This window comes from Symsagittifera roscoffensis, chromosome 5, assembly GCF_963678635.1.
Source record: "Symsagittifera roscoffensis chromosome 5, txSymRosc1.1, whole genome shotgun sequence".
NCBI lineage: Eukaryota > Metazoa > Xenacoelomorpha > Acoela > Convolutidae > Symsagittifera > Symsagittifera roscoffensis.
Window position 1 is genome coordinate 12,427,650 of NC_087066.1, and position 12,038 is coordinate 12,439,687.

The 12,038-nt window shown below is 36.2% G+C and overlaps 1 protein-coding gene across 3 annotated transcripts in view; it reads right to left on the reverse strand.

Moving 5' to 3' along the window:
- Window positions 1-4,846: 4,846 nt before the first annotated feature.
- LOC134846087 (neuronal acetylcholine receptor subunit eat-2-like) overlaps window positions 4,847-12,038 on the reverse strand; it is an 85,530-nt gene continuing 78,338 nt past the window's right edge. For all 3 annotated transcript variants that reach the window (XM_063863294.1, XM_063863295.1, XM_063863292.1), the window contains 2 exons: window positions 7,691-7,814; window positions 4,847-5,771 (listed from right to left, as the gene is read on the reverse strand). In XM_063863294.1, coding sequence (XP_063719364.1) covers window positions 5,047-5,771; window positions 7,691-7,814 — 849 coding nt within the window. In that variant the 3' untranslated portion in view covers window positions 4,847-5,046. The remainder of the gene's footprint in view (window positions 5,772-7,690; window positions 7,815-12,038) is intronic.

Here is a 12,038-nt window from a genome sequence, read left to right on the forward strand (position 1 = left end):
TAATTAAAGATGCAAAAATACTTTCATGATCCGAAAGTACATAGAAAATTATCAGTTGCGAGGCTACGCAGCTTAAAATATTTTCCTTCATAATTACCTTCACACAAAAAGTGATAAAATGCGCTCTTCGATCGAATTAAGTTAATTTTTAATAAAAATTAAATCGATTCATTTCTAAATTTGTTATATTGGTTCAGTCATATTATTGCAGAACAGTTCTAAAAGAAAATTTTGCTATGGCCATTTCATGGTTGACGCATGACTATTTATTTCTTTTTTCTACAACTTTAACAACAAAAACTAATTAGAAGAAAAAATAATTCTTTTGTTGTGCTCCTTTACTACCAAGTTTCTCATAAATAACAATGAGGTAGATAGCCGGAATATTTTGTAAGTATCAGTATCGGGAAATCTGATTGGCTAACATGTAATTGAATTTCTTTTCAAAATTTTCAAATTTACGCTATGTTATCAATACGCTAAAATTACGGTCACCTTAATTCTCTTTGAAGAATTTCGCTATGAGCTCCCTAATAAATTCAAACATCAACATAAAAACCAACTGAAAAGCATTATTCTCGTGACTACTTAGTCAATATGTTTTCGAGTCAAACTAATCAAAAAAATTTGTATATCGGTTGTAAAAAAAAGTTGTATCAAGAGTGTGGATAAAAATCATTTTTATTTGGCTCAAATGATTTTGCATTTTTTTTTACAAATGATTAAAATTGACTTCCAGGCACCAAACAAATAATTTAGGATGAAAGAACGATTTCGCTTTGAAATTAATATATAATTTAAGTTTGACAGCTCTAAATCACATCAATTTAGATCTAATCGAAATGTACCAAAAATGGAATTTTTTGTTCTTTTTTATACTAAACAAATCTGAAACAAATTACTGATCAAGTCGACAACTTTTATAGAATATTGTCGGATTAACCGTACAATTTCTCTGTCAATAAAATGACAAATCAAAAAAAATTTCCTACTTTATTATTTATTTTCAAAACTTACTTGGTTTAAAAATTTTTAATTCATACAAATCCACAACGTTTATTAAATAAAATTGTTTGACTTTTTTATATTTTGATATAATACAAAACTATTTAACACAAAAATGCACAATCAGGTATTTCAATTAATATTTTGAGTGGATTGAAATAAGAACCATTACAAAGTTTTTTCAGCCGTGATTTGAGCGATAAAAACTTTTTAAAGTTTTCCGCATTGTCGAGAAGAGCCACTTTGAAATTTTTGAGTTTAAGCTTAATTTTGAGCTATTGAAGCGATCGTGGAACGTTGTTATTTGAAAAAAAACGCCAATTTTAAAAAATGAAAACCATAAGGAGCTTCTTAGGCAAAAATTAGCCTAATTTAGCACTATTTACTCAAAAAAGATTTTCAATAGTTTTTTAAAATTATTCTTAAACTAAGTTTTGATTGTTTTTTGTTCATTGCAAGTGATATCGACCTATTCTTTTCATTGCTTTTCAAAAAATGTCTGATGTGGTTGAGTGGCAAAACAACAAAACTTTTTGAAAACCTTCAAACAAAAAATGTTGTTGTTGAAAAACGATTTTTTTTTGTAGAAATTAGAGTGAAAAATTTTGTGAGAAAAATTTGCGCAGTTTTTTATGATAATTTCATGAAGCCGTCAGTAGTTTGCTCCGTAAAGCCATCAGTCTTTTTGAATCTCTCCCCAAAACATACAAACAAATCCCAAAAAAAATGATTTTTCGTCTTACATTTTAAAAAAATTATGTTATTGCAACCTCTGGTGGTTTATGCACAGCAATAGTTTTTCTAAATTGGCTCTGGTTTTTGATAAATAAACTTATTTGCTAATTTGAAAGTGCATACATTTCTGTGACATCCCGAGAGTCACTTAGCATATGGGTTCGGCATTCTTTTTACGATCGTGTATTTGATGCCCTGCCACGTCAGTGTGTGAAGACAATTTTCCAAGAAACGGATTGTGCTTCTTTATCAAATAATAATTAAATAGCTTTTGAAAGATCCTCTGCGGATTGCCGACAACACAGTTTGTTACGAGGCCAAAATATGCACTGGATAGGAGCACAATTTTGTGTCTGTGTGTTCCTGGATTCCACAGACAAGTCTTTAAACATGTTCCAAAATGTAAGTGGATTTCACCAACCAAAATTTTTTGTGGATTCCGCATAAGAATTTCTTTAATGTAATTTTTGTCGGCACCCTAGCTTTGTTGCGGATTCCCCAACGAGCGAATATCGGTAGTTGTTCTGGATTCCGCAAATGTAAGCGGATTCCGCAAATGTAACTAGATTCCGCAAATGTAAGCGGATTCCGCAAATGTAATTGGATTCCGCAAATATATGCGGATTCCGCAAATGTAATTGGATTCCGCGAATTTATGCGGATTCCGCTTTCAATTTGCTGATTCCGCTTACAATTTTCGGATTCCACTTAAAGTTTCGGATTCTACGACAACTTAACTTTACTAAACCATCATATTATTATTTTTTATGGAATTTACAAACTGTTCCGAATTCCGCAATTTTGGCTGCGCATTCTACACATTTTTTGAGGATTCCTTAAATTTGCCTGTTTTTGGAGTGATTTTGAGCACAACAGCGTTTAGATATTTGTCAGTGGAAACCAAAACAGCAAAGCAGATCAAATAAAAATAGTAATGTTGCGGATTTCCCAATAATTCTGTTATTGGCCTGTTGCGGAATCCGCCTTCAATTCGCAAAATGCACAGTTTGATCCCGTAATGTTTATTTTAGATTTTTCGTAACGTTCTGGTATATCTGATTTCCTTTTACGTTGTTTCTTTTGATTGCATGTGAAGGGTTTAATAGTTTTTTTAAAAGCTTCATTTCACAATAGCGATAAACTGTGTTGCTTTTATTCTTCTCTTATAATTTTAGTTTAGGCCTAATTATTCATGAGTGAAAAAACCAGCTATCATTGTTTTGCCCCTGAACTATATCGGTATGAGTTTTTCTGGTTTTTCTAGACTATTTTCAGAATCTGATCAAGGCAGCCTTATCTGAATTTTTTTTTGTCAAGTTTTTGGGTATTTACTCAGGAAGTTATAGACCCTCAGTAAAAAAAAATCAGATGAAATAATTAAATATGCTCAGCAAACAAGCATGAGCAATATAATTAAATCATACATAACTCGTAACTCTATGAAAAGCCTAGTTCAGTAAAGCAAAATAAGAATGCAGATTTTTCTGAATGAGCATTTCAAAAGTTTTATTGAAATGGGGAGCTATAAATTTTTTGCTTCTGAGCTGGGCTGTGGAAGGGAGTTATGATAATAGGAAGATCTAAATTTTTCAGATTCCAAAAACAAATCAAACATTTTCCCTCATTTTGAAACAACTGGTTTGAAAAATAGTTAATCAAAGACGACTTAGCCAAGAGCAGAAGCCTTATTTTTCCAGAAAAAAAATTCAAAGTCTAATGATGACAGCGTTTCATTCAAGTCATTAAAAAAACATTTCAAGTTCAAAATATTCAGTTTTTTTATCATAAAAACTGTGAGGTTAACATTCTGCTCTGCTTGCGCAATATTGAATTGTTCTTTTTGACCTAGGAAAGTCATTCAGAGCACTGCTATTTGATTTCAAATATTAACGTGATTTTGTATTTGTTTGTATTACACTAAATTAAAAGTTTTTCCGTTTGCTAAGTCATTTATTTGTTTTTCCAATTATCTTAGTTGGGAATTTCTCGGAAACAAAAAAGAGAAAACAAAGCTTTTATACTCTTTTTCAGAAGTCATTCTCCGCGTCGCTTTTTCTTTCCTAAATTTTCATAGAATACGGTCTTTGTAAAACCCATCAAAAAATTACCAAGCAAGACACGGTCCATGATTGCTTTGCTTGAAAACAACTGATAACTTTGATTCATTAAAATACCGACAGCATTTTAATTTCAGACCCATAATTGTTTTAACAATATCTACACGGTCAAATGTACAATCCCCCCCCCCCTTAATCAACTTATGTATTTTTGAGAATAGCATAGATTGAGTTGTAAGACAAAGAATTTATTTTGAAATGTTTTTTTTTTAGGTTATTAAAAGTATTCAATGGCTCTCTCGTATATGAATTATATTCAACCGATTTAATGTGCGCGTTTGGTTCAAAACAGGGGCGGATTTAGGATTTTCTCGAGGGGGGGGGGCGCTTTTTTAAAAAAATTTCGAAATTTTGTCGACCTCTTTTTATTTGTTTTCCGAGCTCTCCCAAAGCCTTAAAAAGTCCTTGCGCAGACTTAATTTTGAAGGTACTTTTTGGAAAATTTTGACCGAAAAATCGAAATTTTTTGGCGCGCGCTCCCCCCTTAAATTTATATAAGCGTCAAAAGCGCCTTTAGAAAAGTTTTAGGGTCATTCAACCAAAAGTGGATATCTGAAAATAGTTCAAAGGGGGGATTTGGGTCGATAAGGGGTCGAGTCCCTGATGGGGAGAGGCGTCCGCCAACCCCCCTTATGTGCCCCTTGTTCAAAATACGAATTTTTTCAGAATAATTTCAAAAATATAACGGTAAGATAAATCGGTATGTCAGTTAGAGGCGAGTCACTGTACGGTTGATCCCATATCTTTTCGTCAAAGCAAAGAATTACAATTTGACTTTTCTCGGAATCTATGTCTTTAAATTTGCCTCGCTGAAAAACTAATTGGGCTGTGGACATTTGAAAGCAACGGTTTTTGACCGGATTTTTGTTGAAATCTTTCAGCCACAACTATCGGCTCATAGCTCAACGGGAAAACTCTGATTCTGCAAAAAAAATATCTGTTTTAAGGTATAAACTTGAATTAGCACTAAAAAGATATCCAAACTCCATATGAAATTTATTTTAAAAACTAAGAAAATTCTGGCTTCATAATACAAACAAATTGCATGCTTTTAAGATCAATGCACTAGCTTTTCACTACCCTGTTAAAAGTTATCAAAATAAAATCCTGGTAAAAAATCAACTATTGCACGTCAGTTCACGTCACCTGTGGGTATTTAAGTTGTTTAGAGAAAAATATTTGGACAAAATCAAGGCCCATGCCAATAACCATAAGCAGATAAAACAGCAAAAAGTAAAAATGCAAACACGCCGCCGTTAAATCTGTTCAAAACATTTGCTAAAACTTTCCATTCTTCCATAATTTCCATTTCCGACAATTCTTGTGAAGAGTTCTCAAATAGTGTGAAATGGTTGTGATCTGAGACCATTGAACTACGCGGCAGGCTTCCTGATTTCGAAATTCGGTTGTTCGGCGTCGGAAAGGGAGCCGACAGGCTTAGTCGTTGTTTCGGAACACCTACGCTTACCCTTCGCGAGTTGAAGTAACTTGGCGGCAGGTTGAAATCAACTGAAGTGTTTCGACCTCCGACCTCGGAGAGTTCCCTCATGCTATAGCTCGTTTCAGGAAACTCATCCTCGCTTCCGTCTTCCAAAATTCGGTCGCCAAAACGACCTTGATTTTTGTTATTGCTTATGCCGTTTTGCTTAAGATTCGGCGAGACTTTCGGAAGCACACTGAAAGGGATTGCGTTGTTATTTCCATTTAAGGAAGGCCTTGCAACTTCGGCAGGGGCGACGTCGGCAAGATGAACGTTTCGGTTGGCAAGGCCGATCTGTTCGTGGCCGAGTCGGTAGAAGGGTCCGACGAACTTGCGGATGAAGTTGCAGAATGTGCGGAAGGAGGGAGGGGCTCTGGCTTTGCTGTTGGCGAAGAAAATGCTCATGGTTACTATCTGCATGAACAGCGACAGGGCTGAAAATAAACAATACTTTGTTGATTTATAGTAGATAAATATATTTTTTTTCGATTTACATCTATCAAACGAATTCAAATTAATTGCAGTTAAACCCTGAATTCCAATTTGTGAAATTCAATGCGAATTGCTCAAAAAACAAAGTCGTAATTGATGGATACACAATAGCGGAAGTGGATTGGGTAAAATATTTAGGATTACATATAGATAATTGATTAAAATTGGTAGGATTTCTAAGATTTTCCAAACAATATGTAGTAAATGAATCTCACAGAATAGAGTACTATAATTGCTACATTAAACAAATTATAGTGTATGGTATAATTGTTTATAGTTGCATTTCTAAAAATGTTCTGGAACCTATTTTTTTTACTCCAAAAACGCGCGCTACGCACAATTTACAAAAAAAAACATTTAGGTTTCCCACTGACAGCTTGTTTCAGCAACCAAAAATGTACAGTATTTTTGAACTATATGCTCATAAATTGTAACAATACACAGCAAAAACTCTAATTTTAACTCGGATTGTATTGTTACTCAAAATCTTAAACTGTGTATGCAACCTTCTTTTTACTGTAGAACTGAAATAGGAAAAAAAAACGAAATGCATATAGAGCTCTTCTAGAAATTTTGCGGTTGGCTAGCTCATCCCAATATATCAAAAAACGGACACTTTAAAAATTTCAGACCACCGTATACAAGGTGCAAATGACGTGTTCAAAATTTTCTACTAAAAACATCCTAATTTGACGATCCTTTTGTATTTTGATTACGCAACTCAGCTGATTATTTATAGTAATTTCGAGGGTAGCAATGATGTAACTCTCAACAATGGTTTTAAATTGAACTTTACTTTGTGCAAGTACGGAAAAGTAATGTAACTTTTAACAATGGTCTTTTTCAACTTTATTTCGTGCAAGTAGTAAACCAGTAAAAAACAAGAATATGTTGCCCATGAAGTATGTACTATGTAAGTTAACTTATTTGTAAAGTTAAGCATTTATTTGCTGCCTGGTTGTTTGATTTATTGTTCCGACTTTATTGTTACGAAAGTAACGGACTATTTGTGCTCGGGGTGGGTTTTTTTTTTCTTCAGACAAATTTCGACTTTTAAACTAGCCATTTTTGACGGAATTTTTTTATAACATTCAAAAGCTATTGTTTTCCTGAGCTTGAATTTGAAAAGATATTTTACCTGTGATCATTTTTTATAAAGTTATGAGGGTTTAAAGACTGCCATTTTGGCCAATTAGGGACAATTAACGCGCGAAAAATTTCGCGCTATTAACGCGTAAGCGAGATTTAATCCGTCTTAGAAATCGTTCCAAATTGGTTCAAGGATGCTTTTATGCCATAATTGATTTGTTAATAGGCGCAAAATCTATCACTTTGTACTTAATATGACGTGTGGGGGGATGTTTTTACATAAAATCTCAAATTTTTTCAAAAATTTTTATTTTTTTATTTTTTCTATTACATTGAAATTTTTCATGTTATTAATGCTCCATAGACCTTAAAAGGCAGTCGGAACATTCAGGGCTTCGCCCTGATACGATCAGTCTTGTTCAATTTACTTCCTTTTTTTATTGACAAAGCTTGAGACAATATTAAGCATAGCGTTTTAAATTGACGCCGTTGTATTTTTTGTTGGTTTCCAAGAGTTTCGCGTCTTAAAAACACCCTTAAAGAAACTACAAAAACATTTGTTATCAATCTAATATTACATCAGTGACTCTTTGAGCAAAATCTTTGCAAATTACATCACACCGAGAGTTTTTTAAGGAGAGGTGCGAGATATGGATGCCTTTCCTTCCGGGTTTTCGATATCCTGGCCAAAGTGGCAAGGGGTTATTCTCATCAGCCCCTGCATGCCCTTATTTCAAAAATTTAGCTCCCAATAACGGAAAGTGAGACTCACCGATGAGTAGTATGGATGCGACCAGGAAGCAGCCGAGGACACTGTTTCCCCCCTGGGGCATCATCTCACTCACCACCATCAAGTTCACACTCTGGGCCAGAAACACTGTGATTCCATAGCCCACCTGCAATTCAAATCAAAATTTGTCCAGTCAGTCATGGCCCGCATTATAGATAACCACATAGCACACGCTAGCACACTATGGCCCCCAAATCAATTCAAGTTGCAGTTCAAATAAGTGATCGTGCAGTCAGTTGGACTTCTCTATGGAACTGCAACCAAGTTAATTTCCTCTGTCCACAAAATGGGACCAAGCTAACACCCTTGAAAGCTGGGGTGGAGGACTTGGTTTTGTTTGTTAGGGGGGGGGGGGCGGCTGATGTTAGTTTGATCCACAAAAAATGCCAATAGACTCATTACATTGTTTTGAAACCAATTCCATTTTTTCTACAGGCAGTTTCATTGATAATATCTGAGGTGGTGATTTTCAATTATTATCTTCAACTTCCTTCATATCCGAATGAGATGGTTTTTTTTATAGCCAAACTTACGAAGCCCCAAATTCAGTCAGTTAACACTGATAATTCAAAGCATCTACTCTGTTTTAAACAGCACACGAAGTCTGGACATAGTCGTGATTACCTATTCGAGCATTTGACTTATGCTTTGTCGAAAAACTCTTGGGTCAGAAGTCATAGTTTAACCAAATATCCATAGCTGCGCTGCGCCTTACAATCGAACATACCTTAAAACATTTGGTGCAGCGAATTGCGAATTCTCTCAACACGCAGAACTTAATTAAGGCGCCACGAAGGCTACAGGATACGTAAATTGGCGTTTTAACGCTAGACTAGGATGTAGTTAGAGATATTTGCCCAACGATTTTTTTTAAAAGTTGTGAACTGTCGTTTTCCTTAAATATTGCCAATTATGTCTATTTTTGCAAGTTTCCCAGCGCGACTATGGGTTTTTGGTCAAACTATTACTTCTGACTCAAGAGTGTTTTGACGCTAGAGTGACTCTAGAGTTTTTTCAGTCATAAAGTATGTATCAAGACTGTGCGTATCCTTTGTATTAATCAAGACTGTGCGTGGACGACGTTATAAGCGAAAATTTGAAAATTTTGAAGAAAAAATATGGAAAACTTTTTTTGTTCGTAAATCTGGTTAAGCGACTAAAATCAAAAAAATCCCCAGATGTTAAATTTTTGTATAAAAAAGCTTATCTTACAATTTTCACCAATGGAAATCATATGATAAGTATTTTTCTGGGGGAGAAGTGGGGTTGCTTGCCGTCTTATTTCCAATTCCCCTGTTTAAGCAGTTTGTTCGCTGCCTAATTACTCAAATGCTTTCATTTCAGAAAATTATTTCATTTAATTACTTTCATTTAATTATTCAAATAAATCATTTCCAGTCAAATGCGTTTTTATCTGTTGCACTCTGTGATATGCGTTGCGATATCAATTGAAAACAAGTTGTAATTCAATACTGTATTCTGAATAATGAATTTAGATTTTCTCTTTTCTTGGTTTCTTATGTACTGAGAGATAGATCATTGTTAAGTTCTCTGATCTCTCGCTTAATCTCAGTGTCAACACTTACGTATGACCTTGAGAATACCATAAATTAATGATTGAGCACCAGAGGTTAGATGTACATACGTATAATAAATACTGCTACTGCAGTAGCGGTATGACACACCCCCCACGGTGAAAGAAATAAATTATACGACATCAGTAGGATAATTTATTTAAAGAGTTTAATTTACTCAGTTCAAAGAAAAGTTTTTTTTTTTTTTTCTGGTAATTGACGATTTTAGATTATGTATTTTTCAGTTTTCCTCCAGCTCGATTTCCCAACTCGGGTTCCAATCGACTCCCTCATCCAAGGTAGCATATCCGAATTTTCGCATAAATAGATGTCTTTCGAGTCGTCGCACTTTCGATTCTAATGGTCTGTCGTCCCGATCTTTAAAATCTCTCAGTTGGTTTCTGTATTGTCTAAGTGCCTCCTTTAGAAGACCTCTACCTGTAAGGTTTTCAGATATTTCTTTGATTGAATGTTTTATCGGATCTCCGAATCGTTTGGGTTCTTTGTTTTTTGTTTGTCTCGAACTTCGTCTAATACCTGACTCTTCTGCACTTGATTCGTCCGAGAATCCTTGTGGTGGTTCGAAGTTTGTGTCCAGCTCCGAGCTTTGTTGAGGATTTTCTCGAAGTTCATCCGCAACTCGCTGCACTCCTCTTTTAACAATTGGTCCGCGTACTTCTCCCATTCAGACGGTGCCAAATTTCGATTGTGAAATGTGTCCACGATATCTTCAAGAGGAGTGTGAGAGTCAATGCCTTTCAGTTTCGGACGCTGTTTTGCTTTCGGCGTAGAACTTGACTGAATTTTGGTATCTACTGTGTCTGATTCCGGCTTAGATGTTGCTTTCTCTTGCTCCGAGTTTGCTGCAGTCGCAGCTTGATTTGTCCCCTGTTGTTTCTTGCTTCGGCCTTTCTTTTCCTTTCCGCTCTTTTCCGGCTTGTTTGTGATATTTTCCTCTGTATTTGGTTTTGGTCCCGCCAAATTGGGTTTTGCTCTTTTGACTGCAAGATTCAGGCCTCCCCCGACTTCTGTGTCCTTTGAAGTGACTATTGTTTGGCTCCTCTGAAAGCGCTCTATTGGATTCATTGTATCAGCGATTTCCATTTCTCCTTGGAGTTCGTCCTCTGATCCCAGCTCCTCTAGTCGTTCTGGAGAGCTGACTCGCTTAAACTTTTTGGTAGGTTCTGACGATGGACTTTTACTCGTGCTTCGCTGGTTTTCTTGCGTCAGTACCGTTTTTGATTGAGCTATATCCGATTTCCTATAGATCGAACCGGCTGATGTCCTAATTGTTGAGTCCGTTTCTGAAACGATTTTCCCCTTTAGTGGTCTGGTTAAGGCTTGTCCGCTTTTCCGTAGAAGGTCCTTTCGAAGTATAGTCTTGGTTGGTGACTTGCATTGGTTTTCTATTTTGTCCTCCACAAATCGCTTCTCCCAAGAGTAGATCATTTCCTTTCGGAGATCGGGATTGAGTTGCCCTGTCTCGTCCACTAACTTCCGGATGTCATTTTTAGCCGCGTCCCTTCATTCGTAGTTCCAGCGGGCGTTCGCTTCCAACAATTCCTTTAGGGCTTTGGCTCTTTCTTTGTCTCTGTCCGATGTTATCTGCTGCTTGTGCAGTGGGCTTGTATCCCTGCTCAGTTGTCCCTTGCGCACTATCTTTAGATTCTCTCTCGACTGATCAATTCTTCGTTTCATTTGAGAAGCAGTCAGTGCTGAGCGTTCCAAGTGTTGTTTGTCTAAAGAATCAGAATTATTTAAAAATTTATCCCTCACAATTTTAAATTCTGTTTTTGGTAGCCTGCCAAAATGTGCTTGGAACGGAGATACTTGAATTGTTTTCTGCTTGTTCCACCGTAAGTCTCTCATTATAATGCTGAGGCATAATTTGATTGATTTATTATTTTCATCGAGCATCATCACTCCCAGTCTTCTTTTTATTGTTTGAATTGTACGTTCAACCAAACCACAACCTCTGTGATCCCCCACCGGACAGAATTTTTGCTCGATATTGAGTTCCGAACAGAATTTTTTTAAAGTTTTTCCCTTAAATCCTGAAAATTGGTCCGATCGAATTGATTCAGGGACTCCATGTGTGTCGATATATGATCTCAAGAATTTTACTGTGCTCTTTCCACTTGTGGATTTTGTAACCTTCACTGATGGAAATTTTGAGAATCGATCAATAGCTACTAAAAGATAGATTTTTTTTTCCTTTTTGATTTTCTATAGGCCCCGCGTAGTCTAGTTGTACCTCCTGTCCCGGCTGCGTGAGCAGTGGCAATGGTTTTGACAAATTTTTCGAAATAAGGTATTTTACATTCTTACCATATCTGGTACAACTACGACACTCCTCTGCCAAAATCACGATGTCCTTATTCATGTGTGGCCACCACAGATATTGCGCTGCTCCCAACATAGCCTCCTGACCTGGGTGTCCTCGATGGATTCGTTTCAGGACAGCTTGTCGTAGTTGAACTGGTACTGCTAGCCGATTATTCACCAAGATGCAGTCGTCCTGAACTGCCATCTGTGACCACAACGGATTTGTATAGGGTCCCATCAATTCGAATCCTTGTTTATCCCCTCTCTCTACCACTCTCCTGAGGCGGTCCATCCACGTGTCTTCTGTGGTCAGTTCTGCTAGTAAGTTTTTGTCGAACAGTTTTGCGAGGTTGTCCAGGGTCTCCACTTGTTGCTGCTTTTGCAGTCCTGTTTTTCCTAGTCCCTTTGGCGGTTGAATTGAGCACACTTCC